The sequence below is a fragment of the Sebastes fasciatus genome, chromosome 11, assembly GCF_043250625.1.
Source record: "Sebastes fasciatus isolate fSebFas1 chromosome 11, fSebFas1.pri, whole genome shotgun sequence".
In the NCBI taxonomy this organism is placed as follows: domain Eukaryota; kingdom Metazoa; phylum Chordata; class Actinopteri; order Perciformes; family Sebastidae; genus Sebastes; species Sebastes fasciatus.
The window spans coordinates 11,330,355-11,352,628 of NC_133805.1; the positions used below are offsets into that span (position 1 = coordinate 11,330,355).

Genomic DNA, 22,274 nt, shown 5'->3' on the forward strand with positions numbered 1-22,274 from the left:
ACAAAACAAGCAAGTTCACAGACTCCTGTTTCTATGCCTCCGCCAACCAGTCGAGTTGCAGTTTACATCCATGTCCGTCCATAATGTCATCACTTTATCATCATTTTATCCTTCCTGTTAGACATTTGTGTAAAATTGTCATAATTAGCATATGAATTCTTCAGTTATGGCGAAAAACGTGTTTTGTGAGGTCACAGTGACCTTGACCTTTGACCAACAAAAATCAGTTCATCCTCGAGTCCAAGTGGACGTTTGTGCCACATTTGAAGAAATTCTCTCCAGGCGTTCCTAAGATATCGCGTTCATCGACGGAAAACCCCAAAACATCATGCCTCCTCCAGCCACGCATGTCGCCGGCACGGAGGAATACAAAAAATGCACACCGGTGTTTCAGTTTTTGCTCACAGTGCATGAAATAAAAGATGAAGCGTCAACATTAGCTATAGCTCTAGGTGGATGAGAGAAAATAAGAAACGTATTTGCTTAAATTAGCTTAAAATACAGGGACACAGTGACAGTAATAGAGTTTCTCAGGTAGGCTGAGAGTCAATATGGGTATCATAAGTGGGGAACAGGAGGAGAGGGGAGGATGGTGGTTATCACAAGAACATGGTGAGAGACTTCCTCTCCTGTGGAGCAACAGATAATAGAGCTCTGTGATGGAGCTCTATCATACCTCCTCTCTCTCTCTCTCTCTCTCTCTTTCTAGTGTGTTTCTTTTATCTTGGCTCATCTTTCTCTCGTCTATGACGTCGGTTATCCATACACTGTATGTTAGCACATATAGGTTACAGTTGTATGATATTGACTTACTGCCCTCTGTGCTGGAAGGAAAAGTTTGTACTGTTATGCTACTTCACAAAGCCAACTTCAAGGCTTCTGTAAATCCTTTTCTCTCTTTCCCTACCTTTTCCCAGCTTTCTCAGTCTCTCTACTCAAGTCGGGCCAAAAGCGCTCAGGCTGTGAAGACAGTCGGGGTTCACACTGTGAGCCCATAGCAGCACAGAGGCCAGCACCAGGAGAAGCGGAATTTGATATTTATACGAAACCACAGGGAGTTCAACTTTCAACACCGCTGCCTTTGGCTGTTAAGGCTGGTTACAGGAAGGGATCGCTGTTTTAAAAACGTCTGCACAGTATCAGCACATTGGAAAACGGGAGCATATTGTCAGTGACCTGCAGGAGAAAGCTCAGAGTAGTTGGTTTGCTCCTACAGTCAAGATTTTATATGCATACACAGTTACTTGTAATTCTGTTATTTAGATCAAAACAAGGATCAGCATTTAAACGGCTACAGAATAAACTAGTTTGAAATGTTCTGAACAGAAATTAAAGGCATCACTCCGTTTAAAATAATGATAAGCTGAGCGGTTGTCTCCTGGGTAGGCTGTTCAAAGCTAAAACACTAAAAGCAAACTGAATCAAAATCAGCTTCAGAAAAAAAAGATAAATTAAATATCACAGTAGAGTAGAAAATCGTATGCATTTCCACGTGCCGAGCTTAACTGGGGGAACAAACATCAGATGCAAGATAGTGTCCTAATTACTATCCTATGTAATTGTACCATATGTTAAAGTCCCTATCTATCCTCTCAGTGTTTAATTAATTCACTGGCTCCGACATGATTGCTACAGAAGCACGGGGAAAGCAGCCGATACGGGAAACAAGTGTCAAGATTCAGTTCAGTGAAAAGGTTTTTTATTCATCAATATTAAACAAGCTCCATCGGATTCCAATGTGTTTTATAACTACTGTCCCTGTTATGCCTCTCCTCTAACTCCATACCAATTTGGCACTAAATAATTAAGGGGATTCAACAGACGTGTACATTATTACACAGCGGGTGGACCATTAGTGATGTACACGAGTGGCCTGGTTACACTGGAGAGAGACTTTGTTTTCCAGTGGAGGCTCTAAATAAATGAATTTGAGGACTTTGGAGCAACTTTGAGCCCACAGACTGCCTGCGTGTAATGTTGTACAAGGCATAGGGTTTTAAAAGATGAATAAATCACGGAGGGACCCGACATTTCACTCAGTGGGCTGGTTTTCAGATTTTCTTTTCTTCATCTATTTACATAATTAAGTATGGTTGCTTGAACAAAAGCAGGAAAATACTTTACATACTAAACACCAAATGGATATGTTTATATGTATGCATGCATTGTATGTACAGTGTTTACTGTATAGCATATTATATGTATGTACACACATGAATTAGGCATACTGTGTTAGCAGGAAAGCTACACAACTTTGCTTTACCGCTAAACATTCGTACAGTATGTCAAGACTCTTACTCTTGTTCTTGTGTCAGCCAGCAAGAGAGATCTTTCTTTAGCATCAAGACGATGTTGCACACAAATAAAACGAATAATTCATGGGGCGCAGCGGACATCTCGTTGGCATCATAAACACAATTTATGCTGTTTACTCTGCTAAAATGAGCAACTGATGCTAACTTCTGCTGATCGACTAGCGACTTTTCTGGTCCTTAACTTTATTTATCAGTTTATTTTTACTGTTTATATTACCAAAAAGAGTTCACTTCCATTTTAAAGGTGCTAAATACGGGATTGGGAACATTTCTATTGCCTCTCAACGGCTCTCAACATGGCGACGGCGAGCCAGCGTTGCGTAGCTAACGGTGCTAACAAAGGCAACAGTGCTGACAGAGCTAACAGTGTTTACCGGAGGGTTGGTGCTACACTTCCGCGACAGCGCCGTCAGCTGGGGCGCCGTTATCAGCTTTAACCGGCGTATGAGAGCAGTGCAGAGCAGCGGCCGTGAGCTAGCGAACTAGTCTGGCAAACATGCACTAAAGGCACACGCGGTTAACCCCAGCTATGTCAATAAAGCACGGAGAAGCTCAGATTACTTAGGGAGAGTGACTTCATTCTCTGCTCAGGTACATTACTCCTCTATATCTTTACATAGCAAATAGTTGTTTGCGGATATATTAATGCTTTGAATATCAAACTCAGCACCTTTAAATTACCTCCAGACGGGGCGGCTACCTCAATTCATTTTGTTATCAAGGTAAACACAACTTTATTTGCTAGCTATAATGAATATTATATAATTGAACAGGAAGAACATAATAATGTCAAATAAAAGAACTCAAAAACTCAATAAAAATGCTAAATTCACAGAGAGCTTTAAACTGGTGGCACACAATCATATATTGCCCGTTCCTTAATAACTTTCTATGGCTAACACCGTGGTAGTCAGAGGCTGGTAGCGTGACACACTTTACTTTTTCTGGCGGCTTTAATGACGGGAGTTTGCTGCCAGCAGCAACCAGTGACTCAGATGAAGAGGCAAGAGATGACTGGTCGATCTACTCACATCAGCGTTACAGCTGATGAGTGTGTGGTGTGTGTGTGTGTATGTGTGTGTGTGACTAGTCAGGATCCAAGAAGACAAGACAAATTAAGGGTTAATATATTATATAATATGTTTTAGTGTAGGAGGATGGAACGAGGGAGACGTGAGATGAAAAGAACGACACCCAGGTTGTGTGTAAGCATGCCAAAACAGAGTCATGTATCTTTTATCTGCACACGCATAAATACCTCTGAGCACATCAGTCACTGTCTGAGCCGCTTAACGTCCTCTCAGCTTTCTCAAAGATATTCACAGACTTAAACTGAAGGGACACTTCAGACCTGTCCACTCTGCTCAGAGAGCTGAGGTCCACTACAGCCACAGCAGCAAGGTCACTGGACTACACGCACACAACATCCACTAAATACTAGCCTAGAAAAGGTAGAAAAAACACACACTCACACACACTTCCTGCCAGTTCAGGTGGGTCACAGCGCCTCACCAGGGAAATAGCTTGGTCGTTGACCTTTCCTGTGATGCCACACAAACATTTACAGAGGAAACACTGCTGTGATAGAGAAGAGGCGACTCTCTCATCTACAGTACCAACCAGGTGGGAGACAAAGTGAAGGGAGTGTTTTAACCTCCTCACTGATATCAGTACTGACGTAGAAGGTAAGCTAACTGGTCGGGGGAGACAGCTGTGAGGAGCGCAGGAAGTAATTGTTTTCCTCGTACTATCCAAGCAGCGTTAAATATGAATAAAGACAACATGCAAAAATACAACCGCAGAAATATCATATGCACACGCCACGCAGGCAGCTCGACCTGACACTGAGTGCAAACACACATGAAAACACACAAATCCAAACCCGCTCCCATGCTTCGCAGTAGATCCCAGCAGACAGGCGTGCTCAGGAGAGAAGCCTGAAGAGTAAGTTCACATTAATCTCCACATCGCTGAGGGTTGAGGACAGTTCGACTTTCTTGCGGAGCCTCTCTAGAACTGCTGCTTAATGTAATGTTGATCAAGGAAAGCTTCCTCTGGTGAGGGCTAGATTCTACTTAATACATAATTCAACATGTGGATGACTCAATTAGCAGGATGCCTCTGCAAGATTTACTTTTCAGAGTTCTGCGGCGGGCTACGCACTCTGTAAATTTCTACTAATAGCAGAGCGCGCTGGGGCTAACTGCGTAGTGCGTTCCAGCTCAGTCAGTTTTGGGAGTGCAACCTCTCTACTTGCGTTTGGGTAAACACAAGTGAAAGAGTAAAGTGAGTTTGAATGTTTTTGCTCAGTGTGAGCAGGATTAAGGTTGAGCATGCTCACAAAAGCACGAGCGTGAAAGACAACAAAAAGGAGGGTCATGTTGAGGGTGCGTACAAAACTCAAACACAACCAAATCTGATGTTTTTGCCTGTTTGGTTAGTTTGTTTAGGCTGGTGTGAGAGCACGGTCATTCAATCTCTGGTGTGAAACAAGTTTGTGGTGCAAACCAACGCAAAGACAACCAACTAATGAATTGTGTGATAGAGGATTTGTGACACTTGTATGAGTTCAAATGTACGTGTTTCTTCTGTGTAAAGGAATCAATCTGCAACTTCTTTATTCAAGATCAAGTGAAAATGGGTTTAAAAATGAAAGGTGTGTTGTGTCGTACTCCATGAATTTCAGCTGTTACTCATTGAAAAATTGAGTAAAACAAAAAGTACTGACACTCGTTTGCCAGCAGTCATTTCCCGCACATTATATTGAGGTACAAAATACTCCATCATTATTTATGACCAGTCACAGAGACAACTAATACTTTTAATAACCACCTATTAGCTTGTGAACTTTTCTAACCACCAGAGAGGATGAATTAAGCCACAAAGTGCTGTGAAGTGGAGCATGACTTGATGTGACAGTCACTTCAATAAACTGTTTTGATTTTCCCAGGTGGGTCCACGCGCAGCAGCGCTGCAGGAGGCCAGGTCACCGAAACTGTCCAATGAATGATTTATGTGTCAGTGCATGTGAATTCATGGCTATAACTCTGCTAGCAACAAGTCAGTCTAAAGAGGAGACAAGTTAGCTGCATTTGCCGTCGTAACACTGACTGTGAATTGTGAGAGGTTAATTAAAAAATAGGGCTGTCCTTGACCAAAGAAATTCTTAGTAGACTAACACTCATATGATTTTGTCGACGAATCAATTAGTTGATTTAATCACCAGATCCGTAAAACTGAGTTTCGCCACAAAAAATCACACAAAAGCACCCCTTTAAATCTTATGAGCAAATCTCTGGTAAACACAAATAAGTCATTCAGCATGAAAAAATAGACTAATCGACTAAAGAAATCTAAGACCAAAACAACCGATTAGTTGACTAATCGTCGAAGGTGCAGCCCTATTAAAAAATGGCAGGCATCTCCTGAGGTGCGGTAGTTTCCATAACTTAGGCCCTGACACACCAGGCCAACCGTCGACAGTTGTGGGCCGTCGGTGAGCATCTGTCGGCCTAGTTTTTTCAGTGTGTCAAGGACCGTCGGCTCTAGTCTGCCCGTGTTGGAGGTTTTTCGGGCCAAGTCAGCATGTGAAATTACTCTGATTGGAGGTTCAGCTTAAACAAAACACAGAAGGCTCTTCTCATTTTTCATCTTCAGTTCATCTGATCATTCCAATACACGGATATTTTCACAACAACATGGCCATCTGGAATGAAGCTAAGCAGTGAGCGAGAGTGGTGTGAAAATGATCAACAAACGCAGCTTTTTTTCATGTACGTATCATAACAACGGCTTGTATATCCGCTGTCCTCCATCTTCCGGTTTCCCTTTTTGAATGATGAATACAGACTATCGCTGCCTGCTGGTGTGGAGAGTTATTTCAGCTCACACAAGCGCAGAACATCTATGCTAACTGGCCGTCAGCTGTAGTCTTTGTGGTGTGTTCGGGTGCAACTTGTCGCCCAAAACAAAAGCGACGTGAGGCGACGCAATAGGCGGCCTTCGTCGCCGCTAGTTCTCTGATGTCGGGTTGGTGAGCCCCCAGCTTATAGGAACGTGAGAAAAAGAGATGGTGCAAAGCTTAAAGCTCTGCCCAATTTTAAACCTGTGCACACCTGGTCAGTCACTGCAGAAAGAGGGCATTCCTGTGGGATTTTTGGTTTTGTAAAATATCGACAATTAGATAATGCAGACCCCAAACCTCCTGAAAGGGGCTTTTCACCACTTAAAGACTATTCAAACAGCTTGTCTGAATGATCCTGTAACCACTATCACATGGAACCCTTCATAGTTAAACACAACTGATGTGAAAGAGACAAGATGACGGAGTCACTGAGTTTTATCTCAAACCATGTTGATTCTGCAGTGGAAGGGACAGACATTGTAGCAGCATTTTTGGTTTCTCGTTACACTTGGGGAGTCCCTTCAACATTTGATCCTCAATGGTGCTGACACTTTCCATTAATGCTTCAATATTTTAAATTAACTGCACCCAAAGATGATTTGTGACTACATTTTGCAGCCTCACTCGCTGAGGTTTGCAGCTGAGCCTTTTGAGGGTTGACAGGAGCAAAATGCATTTGGATACATACACACTGTTTAAAACACAGCTTTATTCTGGATTTTGAACGACTGCTGCTGCATCATTTTACACATCTTCATTCATTCGTCTTCTCCCTCTAAACCCAAACATACAGCGGAGTTACTGTTGCTTTGAAGTGAATTCTCCAGCTGCCCCCGTGCCAACAGCTAGCCCGCAACCAACGGACACATTGAGACTTTAAATGTGGAAGATCTAAAGCCTTCTGTCTGCAGTAGTTAAGAGTAATACAGCACGCTGTGTTTCTGACACATAAGGCAATTATCATCCGTGCGCAGTTCTAATTCTGTGAACTATATCATATTTTAAGTTTGCATTTATACAGGGTTTGTGTCACTTACAACACTGTTAACCGTACAGCACAATCACCACGGAGAATGCTGATTTGACAAGTCTGCATGGATTATGCTGAATGGTCTGAATGTTCACTGCAAGTGCTTTTTCTATTGTTTATTACTATAACAGCCAGGTAATACAGTATGGGTAAGGTCTGGTTAAAATAAGGGAAACTCCTTGTTAATACTAAGGGTTAGGGTTAGATTTTATTATATGAACATCAGAATACTTCCTGCATTGGCATGACCTTCAGATAGATCTGCAGTGAGGTAACAGTTTGATTTAGACATCATCTTTTAGTCTGGCACTGGCCCTAATCAGTATTCAGATAAACTGGCCTGAGCAGCACTTAATAGGCCTAATTTGTGATGTTATTTGTGCTGCGGTGGTGTCAGAGTCAACTCCTCCCTACTGGTCACGCTGAGCGGCGTTTACCTCTGGAGGGATTCTGGCCTTTGCCTGGGTGGGCGGCAGCCTGCTGCCTGCCCTCATGTCACTACTGAGAAGCTTAAGACCGCTGCATCAATACAGACATTAGAATGAAAAAAGGATTAGCACCAGGCTCGACTGGGTCTCAATGGACAGCGAAGTGAAAAGCCATCTAAGCTAAGAAGGCATTAGATCTAAAGTCAATGGAATCACTACCACTAGCTCTGGCGTGAGCGCGTGGGGCCACTTTGAGACGGGGAGTCATCGACGGGACACTTGCTGGCTGATCTGCCAAAAAATATCTTCATCGCACGACAAATTAAAAGCACTTGTATCAGGTATCCTTCAAGGAAGAAAGGGTAAACATCTATTCAAGAGGATGATTTCTCTGGTTTTTAATTTTATGCCAAATTGATTTGGCTTCCTGTCTAAATAAAATCTCTAACTTGTGTGTATAGTCGACAAATAAACACAAATCGCTTTAAACGTCAGAGTCTCATAATATCAGCACCCACGCACACAAACAACTTGACAGGGAGCAGATGCCTGAAAAGACCAACAACATCATTTATGTGGGATAATAAGGAGATGGCTTTTTTTTTTTTTTTTTCCTCCCTGCATTTGCCGCCACGTGCCATTTTGCACAATCTTCAAAGTCTGAACACCATGCGCCCTGCAGCTCCGTTGCCTCAATCAATTTTTCTTGACGCGAAGAAGCAAGGGAGAGAGAGAAAAGGAGGAAGCCGATTCTTCACGGCGCCTCAGAAGTAGGGCAAGGAGAGTCCCTGCAGGGGGCGGGGGGTGGGGGGGAGCGCACGGTTGAGTTGTCTGATTGGCTGGGTAGGAGGTGATGTCATTTCTGATGGTTCTGAGGGCCCTGTCTGTAATGGAAAAGCTAAAGACTCGAGGTTCAAAATGTGATGACAGAAATCTCTAAAAATCAACAGAGAGCTGTAAATATCCGATACTCCTCACCAAAAATCATTCCACATCAAAGGACTTTGTTGTCGAGTGCAGCTGGCTTAAAACCAAACCTCCCTTCAAATCCTTCTAATTATATAGAGTGTTCCCTACTGTGCTTTTATGTCTAAAGCCTCTGGTTGATAAGTGAGATCAGAAAGGATGAAACCCCATAAAATACAAAAAAAAGGAGTTCAACTTATTCTACCGACTGTGAGTCTCATCAAATCCTTCACTTCACTGCCACCATTTGAATTAAAACACCTTCTTGAAAAATGCAGTTGGCAGCAGAAAAATGTAAGTAAAACCAACAGAAACAAATTGCTCATGTGTTTCTTTGAGGTTATTTCCACAGACGGCCAAACTCACCAGACGCGCAGTCCTCCTCGTCCGCCCCGTTCTCGCAATCCTTCTCCCCATCACATCTCCATGACAACGAGACACACTTGTTGGTGGATCCCCCACAGTCAAATTTCTCTGGAGGGCACGTCTGTTTGCCTGTGGGCAGAGATGAAAGAGTTACGGAGATTACTGCAGTGGTTTTATGGTCCCATAAAGGCAGCAAAAAAACAACTACAAGACACCGCTAGACTCGATTTCTATCGCCCCCGCGATGCAGTTAAAACTCATCCAAAACTCCACCACACTGGCTAATTGATTTTACTGACTGGGCCGCCTCCAAAGAGGCATGCCGTAAGATCATGAAATACAGCAAATGCACAGTTGGCTGTAAAGCAAAAGAGCAAACCAGCACCCCCTCCTCCTTTTTCCTGCCAATCTGCTCGAGTTGGCACGGGGTCGGTTTGATCCAGATTACAGTGCGTTTAATATGAAGCATGTTGTTAATTATACATCTTTGCTTACAGTGCAGCCTTGAGCCTCCCAGTACGAACTTAAGAGGTCAGCCTACGTGGCAAATCATTTAACTTTTTGATGATTTTATTTTCATGTTATATTTAAGAACAATGGTTTCCAACCTTTTTTTGTCACACGCACCCTCACAGCCCCGTCAGATTAACTCAAGTACCCCTTTATAAGCACCAACGGTCATGTTTCAAATGTGTTTATTTGAATTTTGAAGTTATATTTAACACTATTATTTATATAAAACTGGATATTGTTAAAATAATGTTTTCATACAATTGAACTTGTCAATATTTAGGTCGTTTTGGTCAAATTTGTGTTTGTACTACCACTAAGAGCTAACCACCACTAAGCTGCACTTTCTACCATTCATCCATTACTTACAGCTCTATATTTTGACCTTTTAACCATTACTTTAAACTATATATTTTAACCGTTTATCCATCACTTTTAGCTATATATTTCAACCATTTATCCATTACTTTAAGTTGAATATTTTGACCTTTTATCCATTACTTTAAGTTGAATATTTTGACCTTTTATCCATTACTTTTAACTATATATCTTTTAGCCTTTTATCCATTACTTTAAGCTAACTATTTTACTATTTTGACCTTTTATCCATTACTTTAAACTAAATATTTAAACATTTATCCGTTATTTTTTAGCTATTTAGGCCATTTATCCATTACTTTTAGATAACTATTTTAATGATTTGTCCTTTACTTTAAGGTAACTGTTTTGATCTTTTATCCATTACTTTCAGCTAACCCATTTAACCATTTAGCCTTTACTTTAAGCCAACTTTGGCCATTTATCCATAATGTTTTAACTATATTACTATAACTAATAGCTAATTATTTGAACTGAAAAAAATTTTAACATCAGCTTGTTCGCTTGCTAACTAGCTTTCACGCACTCTTACCACACGTATTATTCAGAGGGTACATACTGACTCTACAGTATGTGGACGCGTTTTTTTAATCAAATTATATGATCTATTTTTTAACATCAGTTGAGCTACTCTACAATCTTTCCACGTACCACCTGGCAACATACCAAGGTTAGGTTTTGACACCTTTCAATGGTCATGTTTTCTATTTTACATGAGCTCACTGAAACAGCATCGCTACAGCTGACAAACAATGGCATGAGAGGATCATTAGTAGCGTGATAACCGAACAAGCTCCATAATGAATATAATTTATGAGGTTGGAAGAATCTCTGATGCTGTCCCGAGCAATGTTAGAAGTAAACTGCATTGTGGGTAATTGGACCAGACAGAGAGAAGGTCTGCCAAACCAGATTTCTAAACAAAGCACATCTGTTCATATGGAAATGTATTCGCTAGAACACTGCACTTCGGCTACAATTGAATTCCTTTTTATCTAATGTAAATTCAATATGTAGTAGATTTTAATCATTCAATGAACAACTGTATATCTTCCATGACAACGACAGAGTTTAAATTGCAGGGTGCATTTCATGGTTAATTTGTGATGCTTTCTTAACTGGGTCTTAATGGTTTAAACATTCATTTAAATGTTTTCTTTTAACTACAGTGTAAATTTATATTCTGTGGTATCAGTGATTCTTCCAAGTCAGAATAATAATGTTATATTGCTTTATAAAAAATTTGAGTATTTGCTGCCAAGTGCTATCAGATTTTGGGAGCCAATGCCAATATCAATATTTGAGAGTTTAATATCAGATAAAGATATATTGGCCAACATTCATTTAGTCTTTTGAAAAATCGTTTTAGTTTACGACCAAGAGGCTTTTGATCTCACTTCCCAGAGAAACAATGTCGCCACAGACACCCAGTTCATAATACTACAAATGCTTTACTGCAAGGGCTTTCATCAGTGGACCATAGGCTCAATCACCATTGTGTTACCTCATTCTTCGATAGACTTAACAGACATTTATTTAAAAGAAAATCTTAGAGATTTTTACTCTAACATACCATAATCAAATATTTCTTATAGGGATTCCTGAAAGGTACAGTGTTAGGATTTGGTGACATTTAGTGGTGTGGTCGCAGATTGCAACCAACTGAATATCCCTCCGCTCACTCCTCCCTTTCCAAGACTGCGGTAACGTGAGCTGCCAAGTGCAAAGCCGTGGGAACATTGTTCAGCTCGTTTAGAGGCCATCCTTACCATAATAACATTACTTTAGGAGCAACGGAAGTCAGACGACAACTGACGGTACCACGGTTTGGCACTCTGGGGATCACGTTACTGCAGCTTCACACGCTGTCGGAGAACTACGGTGGCCTTCGGGTAACGTAAAAACGCAAAGGCTGTGTCCGTTCTACTGTAGAAACATGGCAGAGGAACATGTCGGACTCTGTGAAGAGGACTCTATGTAGATATGAAGGGCTCATTCTAAGCTAACGGAAACACAACCATTCTTAGTTTCAGGTGATAATACACTAATGAAAACATAGATATGAATATTATATTCCATTTCTGCTAATAGATCCCCCAAAATACTACACTGGCGCTTTAAGGTTGGTTATTATGGACGGGGAGGGGAGCACTTTACAGTTGAAAAATAGACTTGACAGTGCTCACTAGCAGACAAACTACATAATGGCTACACTATTTCTAAATGATCCCAAACATTTTTTTTTTTTTTCGTGTTATATTGTTTGTATTTTGCTATAGTGAAAATGTAGATAAAGACAGGAAACATAGGGTGTGAGAGAGGGGTACAACATGTGATAAGGGTCCCCAGCCAGAATTGAACCGTGATATGTTATGCATCTTAACCGCTAGGCCACCAGGATGGATTACATTACATTCAGTTTGTAGATGCTTTCGTCCAAAGTGACTTACAGGAGCTAAGAGGTCATCAAAACTGGAAGCGTATCCCTCCAAAATAAAAAGCTAAAAGAGTGCTACATTGCTTTTTTGTTTTGCTTTAACGAAATTAAAGGTATTTGCTAGTGTGGGGTGTCGAGGTGGAGCCTGGAAAAGGTAGGGTTATTTAAGACTCTGACTCTGCTGTCCTGACTTCACTTGTGAGCTCTTTCCACCACTGTGGGACCAGAATAGAGAAGAGCCTTGCCCGAGATGAGAGCGACCACAGGGTCCTCAGAGTGACAGGGAGTCCAATCATCCAGAAGCAGAGGAGCGAAACGGTCGGGCTAGAGTGTAGCGTTTGACCATTTCTTGGAGGCAGGAAGGAGCGGTTCCTTTCACGGCCCTTTAGGCCAGAATCAGACTGTTGACCTGGACGAGAGGAGTGGTGTGCACTTGGAGTGCATTTTCTTGTTACTTATCAGCCAACGTATACGTCATCGATACAGATAGATCTGCAATAAGCTAATACTGTCTCATATACCGGTCTGGCAGATAGGTAAAGTCACCACCATTAGATGTTGTTTGAGTATGAAGGCTTGTTATTCAGCCCTTCATGCGACTGTCCCTGCAGCATGGAGGGGTGACAGTACAGAGGTGGAGAGAGAGGAGGCAGCTGGTGCCTGGGGAGAGTGAGCAGTGAGAATGGCTGATGCAGCCAGGCCCTGACCCCACACACACACACACACACATATATACACACAAATACTGGCCACCGCAGTGCTGTTTCTACAGCAGGGAGCACTCCGGCTCAGAGAACATCGTATTACTCTGCTTGCTGAGTAGTGACATCTACCTACACTTGTTTTTCAGTCCACACATTGTAGTCCTGAATAAAAGGTTGCTGTAATTAACGCAACATTATTGACAGTTGTATTAAAATAAAATATTGTGTCGAACACTGTCCTTCAGTGAGCAAAACAGCAGGATGGAGAGAAATGAGTGGAGTGATCGAGTAGTTAACCTCTTCCACCTGCCAGCTCTGGCAAGGCTTTCATTTCCCCTCATGGCTTATATATGAGAATAAAAGTGATATTTAATTTCTTCTGTTTCCGTTTCATGTGCGAGGAAGTTTGGAAAGTGTATTACCGAGGCGAGTTAAGGCAGTCTTTGATGTTGCCTGCGTCAGTGCTAAAGTCTTCATGCACGCAACAGAGACAATTATGCTCTGTGATAGGTTTTTTCAGTCACTTCCATCCAGACACAGCTGTCGAGAATGTCGAGCGAGCAAACAAGCCTGATGAAGACTGAAGCAACTAAAGACGGGAAGGAATGATTAGCTAAAATGAATGATTATAGATAATGTTTAAAAAGACGGGCCGGCTGGTCAGGGAGGCAATGCAGGAAACATTTATAGAAATGTCTGAGATGAAAGAGGCGAGGATGTGGAGTCTTTGAGAGAGGGAATAACATGCTGTCTGAACGAATTCAAACTAATAGGTCTAAAGACGACCTGACAGAAAATCAAAATCAGACTAAGGAAATGAACAAAAGGGCGACAGAGAGAGCAGAGAGTGCAGAAAGAAAAGAAGAATACAGCTTCGGAGACGTGCCAAGAGCGAGACGATGCTGTATGAAGGGGAAAAAAGATGAAGAGAAAAACTGCTGCATGACCTTTCAGGTTCTTATCCTCAAGCAAAATCAAAGGCATCCATAGCAAGTGGAACGAGACGGAGGAGGAGAGGCAGGCGGAGCGCAGACTTGAGCAGAATCTGAATCCACCGAGCGGATGGCGAGCTGTCCTCTCCTTTTAACTGATGACTTTTTAATGAACCGTGAGCTCCGGTCCTCCCAAATCCAAACAAAGAAACCAAAACTTCACTACGGACAAAACAGCGGTACCTCACTGCCCCTCGTGACAGCGATTGATTAGTGACACCACACATTTTTATAAAGACATAGGTAATGGGTTTTTGCTTGAGAAAGGGGAAACATTATAAAAGCCAATTACTCACAGACAAACTGACTGCCAGGCTGTTGTTTACCACCAGAGTGAAAAATGAGGATTCGTCTGAGCTCTGGCGTTTTGGCAGCAGATCTGTTTAGAATTCATCACCTTTTACGAGACCCAAGGCAGCGTTCGTCTCACCAGTGCAACGGTTTAATAGCTTTACTTTTCATTTGATCATCACGATTGACCTTGTTATTGCTGACAGCCTTTTACCCTAAACTTCCTCTCAGTGAAGAAGTGTAGAAACTCTTTAATTTGTCAGTTGTCACCAGGCATGTGATATAATACTGTGATAAAGAAAAGCCTAATAAGTGCTGTGGAGTTGAAAAATGTGTGAAACTGATCTGATATGATGAACTGCAGCTTTGTGACAAATGTAACACGACACTACAGCCTGATATGGAGCTCCTGAAGAGCTCATTTGCAGCCTATTCATTTAAATGAATGTCTATTTTGCTGCTTCTAATTTATAATAGATATTGCACAGTTCTGATTCATCTTACAGTCAGCTCATGACAGCTCTTATGTGTGGAATCTGAGAGCTGGACTTGTCTATATAGCCAGTTACAGTTAATACCATCTTAAAATCATCATTCAGAGTCTGAAGGACACATCCTGATGTCTCACAAACCTGTTTCTGAGTAATCCTGACCCTCCAAACCGCCTGTGTGTGTGCCGTGTATGTCAATGTTCGTGGATGTGATGGTGAAGGAGATAAGTCGGCCTCTCTGCCTCGCGGCTGTAAAGGCACAAAGCGCTCCAATAACATGAGTCATACTCAGATTCACCGCTTCATTAAACCGGGTTAGCGTGGCCATGCCTTCCCCTCTGAATTATACATCTGGTACAGCGGAGAACACTTGCTGCTTGCAAACTACAAGATGGAAAATTGTTATTTTCAGCAAAGTGCATTAGCAAGTAATGGCATGCACCTACGCTTAATATCGAGCTCCCCGAGTGTGACAGCTGAATAAAGCCAGACTAATAATGGTAGTTTTGAAAAATATTTTTCATGTGTTTTGGTTTCAAATCCCAGCAGACACTATGCGATGGGTACACCCTGCCTGGGCTGGTTATCACAGCGTTAACACATTCACATATTATTAGAATAGCCAATTTAGTGTATTTAAACGCAGAACTTTCTTGCTGTTAAAAGAATCAACAGAATTAAGCACTGAGCCATCCTTCTTTTTGTAGTTATTATGAGGTTACTGTTCAAACTTTACTGTCCTCTGGAGCTGTAATCGACAACGGCCGATTAATCAATTTGTCGATTGACAGAAAATAAATCAAGTCATTTGAAAATGGATTAATCAAATCTGAAATGCTTTTTGGTCTTCTGTGATTGTAATCGGGGTTATTGACAACAAAAATTTAAATGTCACTGTTGACTTTAGGAAATTGTGTTTATATAATATATATTATAATGACAGTAATCATTGGTTGCAGTCCTACTGTCATCTAATAGTTAATGTTACTGTCATGTAACTGTAAAATATCCCACTTCAATACATCTCTTTTTCACTACTAACCCTAACATTGCCAAAAATACATTACTAATGTCTTTATTAAAAATGTGAGGTGTCACTAATCAATCGCTGTCATGAGGGGCAGTGAGGTAGCACCGCTTTGTTGTAGTGAAGTTTGGTTTCTTTTAGGGCTGCCAAATTCGTTTTAACGCCACTAATTTCTTTGATGCATTAACGCAATCAATCTGTCAGAGGTTGTAGCGGGCTCAGTTTTAAAGCTAGAGGGAAGATAGTGGTATCATATGAAACTAGAAAATCTACGGAATCCATTAGTACCAATCATGTCACACTATGCTGCTTGTCGGGAAGGAGGTTGAATAACGTTCCAAACTTGCGCTAAATTTTGGCGAGGAAAAACTGGCATGGCCATTTTCAAAGGGGTCCCTTGACCTCTGACCTCAAGATATGTGAATGAAAATGGGTTCTCTGGGTACCCACGAGTCTCCCCTTTACAGACATGCCCACTTTATGATAATCACATGCAGTTTGGGGCAAGTCATAGTCAAGTCAGCACACTGACACACTGACAGCTGTTGTTGCCTGTTGGGCTGCAGTTTGCCATGTTATGATTTGAGCATATTTTTTATGCTAAATGCAGTACCTGTGAGGGCTTCTGGATAATATTTGTAATTTTTTTGTGTTGTTAATTGATTATATATACATACATTTGCATAAAGCAAGCATATTTGCCCACTCCCATGTTGATAAGAGTATTAAATACTTGACAAATCTCCCTTTAAGGTACATTATGAACAGACAAAAAATGTGTGATTACTCATGATTAATCATGGACAATCATGCTATTAATAGTGATTAAATATTTTAATCGATTGACAGCCCTAGTTTCTTTGTTTGGATTTGGGAAGACAGGAGCTCACAGTTCATTAAAAAGTCATCAGTTAAAAGGCGAGGACAGCTCGCCCTCCGCTCGGTGCATTCAGATTCTGCTCAAGTCTGTGCTCCGCCTGCCTCTCCTCCTTCATCGCTCAAGTTCAAACAAATAGGGGGAAAAACAGGACTCCACTGGCCAAAAAAAAGCAAAAGAATCATTATACGTCTTGATCATCTTGATGAATTTTATTTTCAACTAATGGACTGACAAAACTGCAGACATGAAGCCAATAGTCCTGAATTTGTTTGGGGGAAACAGTTCTTTTTTTTAAGGAAGAACGCCGAACTGAAACTCAGTGCAGGTGAAGCGCACCCGTTTCCTCTTATGAACGCTCTCATATCAAGTAAAAGAGAAATAACTCTAAAATATGAATTACATTAGCCTCAAAAATTCAAACCTTGTCAGGCTCTACTATTGATGAAACTTTCATCGGCTGTGGTTCTGAATTTACCAACATAGGAACTCGCAAAAGCTCCAGGTTCTGAAGGTGAACCTCCTCTTGTAGCGACACATCAACAATTTATAATGCAACATATCATCAAAGACTACGCCAACTTTCAATGGGAAGACTATGCATAAGAGCCACATAGCAAATGCACTATACTTATATGCAGAACGTTCAGTGTGGGTCTTATTAGCAGTGTCGACATAAACAGCCTGTAGTGAATTTACGTGCAAACAGTCCACACCTACTGTAACAACTCACATCTCCACATGAAAGGAAATCCAAAGGATAAAACACACACAGAACTGTAGCATCCAGTATGTGCAATGCAAACATATTTACCAAGAAAACAGTCCCCATTATAAAGTCAATAAAGAAAGAGAGGCTTTATCATAAACTCCCCCAGAAGGAGCTCAACGGAGTTTGAAGCTCAATATCTACAAAGAGGTTTATAGGAGGAAGTTTTCATCAAAACCCCCTCTCAGAGAAATATCCATAAGCCACTAGAAATTACATAACACTTAAAAGACACAATTGAAAACACAATATGGTGGCTATAAAAAGAAAAGTTCTATCCGTTTGAATGGTCCACATTTTACGAATATGCTCCAGTTGAGGGTTATGTCCTCACATAATGAAAGACTCCTTTAGAAAGATGAAACACTGTGAAGTTCCCTCTCGCCTGTCAACTCCTAGAAATGAATTTAAAAGCAGGGAGGACAAACTGACACGCAGAACTGAGCCGAACTCAGCAATTCAAGCAGCTAACTCTCCTCCTCTCTTGTTAAATCCTTAAAAAAGGGACTCGGGCAAGTAAGAGCGCACAGAAATGTCACCGCTGTGGCCGGGGAGCGGAGAAGCTGCTACACAGCTGGCTGCAGTGGCCCAGTTCCTCCATGATTACACATTAATCTAACACAAAAACTATGAGCTCCAGCGCTTCACATGTTTCTCCAAAGATTCATTCATTTTTCAGCGCTCGCGAGTAACTCGCTCAGTGTGGCCCGTATTTGAATTCTTAATAAAGCAGTGTAACGCTACTCCAGCGTGTAATTGGGGATCCACTCAGTCAGCCAGAATGATTGTGGCACAGATGTCTGCAGCACCAAGTCCAAAATGCCTTAGCGGAGCGTGTGTGCAGATACGTGTGTACTGTATGTTTGTGCACATGTGGAACTGAAATAGAAAGTACAGGAGAGTTGGGGGGCAAATTGAATGAAAAACAAGATGAGGGTTGTCTGCATGTGAGAGCACAGTCTGGCTTATCAGGCTTTAACGTAACTGGAGCATGATGCATTAAGGTGTACGCCGTGCCATATGTAATTAACCCGTGTAAAAATAGTCGTGCACCCGCCGCTCTCTGCTATCTATACATAATGTCAGATTTCCTATCTCTATCACGTTAAAGATTGGATGCAGCCTGTGTGAAATTCATCCCTTCCCTCCGCCGTTAAGACGGCAAAACAATTCCCACTTTAGCAAAGTTTAATTGATAAATGTGACGCTTGGGAGATTTTGACTTTAAGGTGAAGTGTTGCATGGGATTGGGGTATTAAACCTGCAGTAGGCAGAATTTATTTTGGCAAAAATTCCATAATAACCTTTCAGCATATTGTAAATCAAGTGTTCTGAGAAAGAAACTAGACTTCTGCACCTCCTCATGGCTCTGTTTTCAGAATCTTGAGAGTCATTCAAAAAGAGCTTTCCTATTGGTTGTGCTCCGGCTGGTGGGCGGTGCTTGGTATTTCCTCAACTGATCTCAGCATGGCTGCCGAGTCACAAACTTTCTCATTTTACAGTTTATCAGTACACTGAAAGATGTTTCTGAAATTGATTCATATTTGATCAGCGCTGCCTAGTTTGACTGTTTGATCGCAGTTCAAGAGTGACTGACAGCTGGCTAATACGGCAAGGCTCCAGCTCGGCTCTGATTGGTTGTTTTCCTCCGGTCTGTTAAATCTAGTAAATGCCAATAGGAGCACCGGAGGACACATCATTTCTTTCAGATTACCAGTCTCATGCACTACTGTCAGGATATAGTGACTGTTTTATAAAAATAACTTTTTTTAAATCATATTTGCTCCATTTCTACCCACTGCAGCTTTAAGCAAAATGCTGTTTTCAGACTGGTTATGCTAAATGTTCGTGTCAGAGGTTGTTTTTTTACATCTTAAGTCTAATCAAAAATATACAGCACGTCAAGAGGTTTTCCCTGACAGATGTGCAGCTCTCATTATAGCTCTGTAATCTCACCAAGAGGCTGCCAAAGGCAGGTAATTCACCAGTGAAGCGAGATTAATGAGATAGATGATAAGAGAGCCATTCATGAGTGGGTTGGTTGCTGTTGCTTAAAATGCTGGATGCAAATTCGCACAATGTCCATCCTTGAGTCTCTTTTCTCTTCGGTGTGATTATAGCACAGTTGGATCCACTCAAAGTGAAAAACAGCTGTGATGAAGTGGATCTCACTAGCATCCCCCCTCTGTTTGGGATACAGCCTCGATATGACACTTCTCGTCTGGAACACATAATGAGGAGGGCTGCACAGCGGTGAGGACTACCTGTATTATAGTTTGACTTTCAGGAGGAAAGAGGAGGAGGACATAAATGCTTCCATTTTTCCTACAGCACAGTAAGAAGATAACAAATATCACTCTACACCTAAAAACTTGGTTAAAACAAAACCGCAATATTTCTGACACACTGCGTCAAAATCGAAAATCTATCCCGATTATTGCTCACGGAGAGAAATCAAAACCCCCCAAAAAAATTTCAATGTTGGTGTTCAGAATTTTTACATCACAACATCAAGTCAATACATAAGGGATTTCCATATAAATGGCTTTCTTCTCGGCCCAGATCTCTATCTCTTTATTCTGCAGCCAAGAGATGAATCATGCCTTCATTTATCTTTAATTGGATTTCCAATATAAACTTGTTATCCTTCAGAGGTCCCTTTATGTCTCCCTCCTCGCACTCAACTTTCTGGGGGTGACATTAGAAGCTTTGCTCGGCTGCTACATTATTCATCGAGCCGACCCACACATCCACAGCCAATAAAATGGACCAAAACTAGAATGAATATCCTCTGAAAGATCCGTTTGGCTTTTTTCTTGATTCACTTACCGCTCGGCGCACTTTAATTCCCTCCCACAATAACGTTTAAAAAAAAGAGTTTAAAGATCAAAGCATGATAACGGTGGGTGGAACCAAAATATGAGTTTCAAACAGGCTACACAACATCATCAATATCATTCACCAGCCTCCGCTATCCGGTCTAAACACAACACATCAGTATTTAACTCATGGGTGAACTTGTGCACAGACATGTCCTGTATCCCAGCATGCATTTCACATCAAACAGCAGCAATGAGTGGGGGCAGTCAGCCAAACGCACAACTGTTAAAGCTTTAAAAAATTGGCTTCAAATCTTAAAGGTGCAGTGTGTAGGATTTGGCGTCATCTAGCGCTGAGGCCGCAGATTGCAACCAACTGAAACTTCCCCCACGTGCCAAGCGTGTAGTAGCACGACGGTGGCCGACGTGAAAACACGAAAAGGCCCGATCTAGAGCCAGTGTTTGGTTTGTCCGTTCTGTGCTACTGTAGAGACATGGCGGCTGACTCCGTGAAGAGGAGAGGATGTAGATATAAACAGCTCATTCTAAGATAACGAAAACACAACGATTCTTATCTTCAGGGGATTATACACTAAAGAAAACTTAATTATTAATATTATATTCCATTTCTGCCGATATATCCCCCTAAATGTTACACACTGTTCCTTTAAGTGTTTTCCCATAACATTAAAAATTCATGAATAAATAAGCAACAGTAAGAGTTTAGATTAAACATCTTTTTGTATTATTGTTAAGAGTTTAACACTCAAAAACTCTTCATCAGGACTGTGTGGGTGCGGTTTGAACAGATTTGATTGACAGTGACCAGACAACCCACCAGCTGTCATCAGATTCTGATTCAAATGTTGCTAAACTGTGATTGGTGCAATATGTGACATCACCTTTTTCCACATGAGCCCCGCCCACTTCAAAGCAGTGAGATGAAGAAAAAAAATCTCTTGTGTGAAATAACCAAAACAGATCTAACTTTTATAGAAAATTAGATTGTTCATGTAGGACCCCATCACTTAGTAAGGAGATGATTGAGGGAAAAAAATTTTTCAGGATCAGCCTCTCTGCATTGGCTCCTAGTAAGTTTAAGAATTGATTTTAAGACTTTACTGATTACCTTTAAATGGGGCTGAACGATTTTGAAAAAATATCTAATTGTGATTTTTGATTTATTTTGACTGATATGGTAATTGCGATATGATCTCTGTATCTGTAGAGTATGATGTGTAGGCCAGGACATCTCTGCAGCACCACAATACTTAATTTAACATGGGATTTTGACACACGTTTCATCTCCTGCGATTTGGAAATTGCAGTTGGCCATATTTTGATTTTGATAAAATTTCGATTAATTGTGCAGCCCTGCCTTTAAAGCAGTTTGTGGTTTAGCTCCCAGTTATATCACTGACCTGCTGCTCCCCTATGAGCCAAAGCCGGGCTCAGGCAGGGCGCTGCTGGCTGTTCTTAAGTCCCGGCTCAAAACTAAAGGTCACAGGGTTTTTTGCAGTCAGTTCTCCTCAGCTCTGAACTCCCTGCCTGAAGATCTGAGACTTGAAGTATCAGTGACATCTTTCACTTCACAAAACGTATCTTTTGAAAAACAGCTTTTTATCAATGCTAGCACACCATTTTATTTCCAACATGTCATATCTGCATTACTGTTTTATCTTATATTATTGTTGTGAATTTAATTTTCGTATTATTTCAACTGTCTGATTGCAGTCCTGAAATGTTTCAATCCTGGTTCAACCATGTAAAGTACTTTGTGACTGTGTTTATAAAAATGCTGTATAAATATAGTTTATTATTATTATTTATTTATTATTTTAAAAAGTTGTTCTACAACTGTTCATGAGTCAGCAAAGTAAGTTTAATATTTTGTTGGGGGTGTGGGTGAGAAATTTAGATGGAAAGATGTTGTAAAATTCCCAAATAATAGTTGAAAATTCTCCGACTTT

General features: G+C 41.2%; 1 protein-coding gene across 3 annotated transcripts in view; it reads right to left on the minus strand.

Moving 5' to 3' along the window:
* LOC141776786 (low-density lipoprotein receptor-related protein 8-like) overlaps positions 1 to 22,274 on the minus strand; it is a 90,055-nt gene that overhangs the window by 31,339 nt on the left and 36,442 nt on the right. For 2 of the 3 annotated variants that reach the window (XM_074650588.1, XM_074650587.1), the window contains exon 5: positions 9,010 to 9,138. The exons of the other annotated variant lie outside the window; for it this stretch is intronic. In XM_074650588.1, the coding sequence (XP_074506689.1) occupies positions 9,010 to 9,138 (129 nt within the window). The remainder of the gene's footprint in view (positions 1 to 9,009; positions 9,139 to 22,274) is intronic. 3 annotated transcript variants of the gene reach the window in all.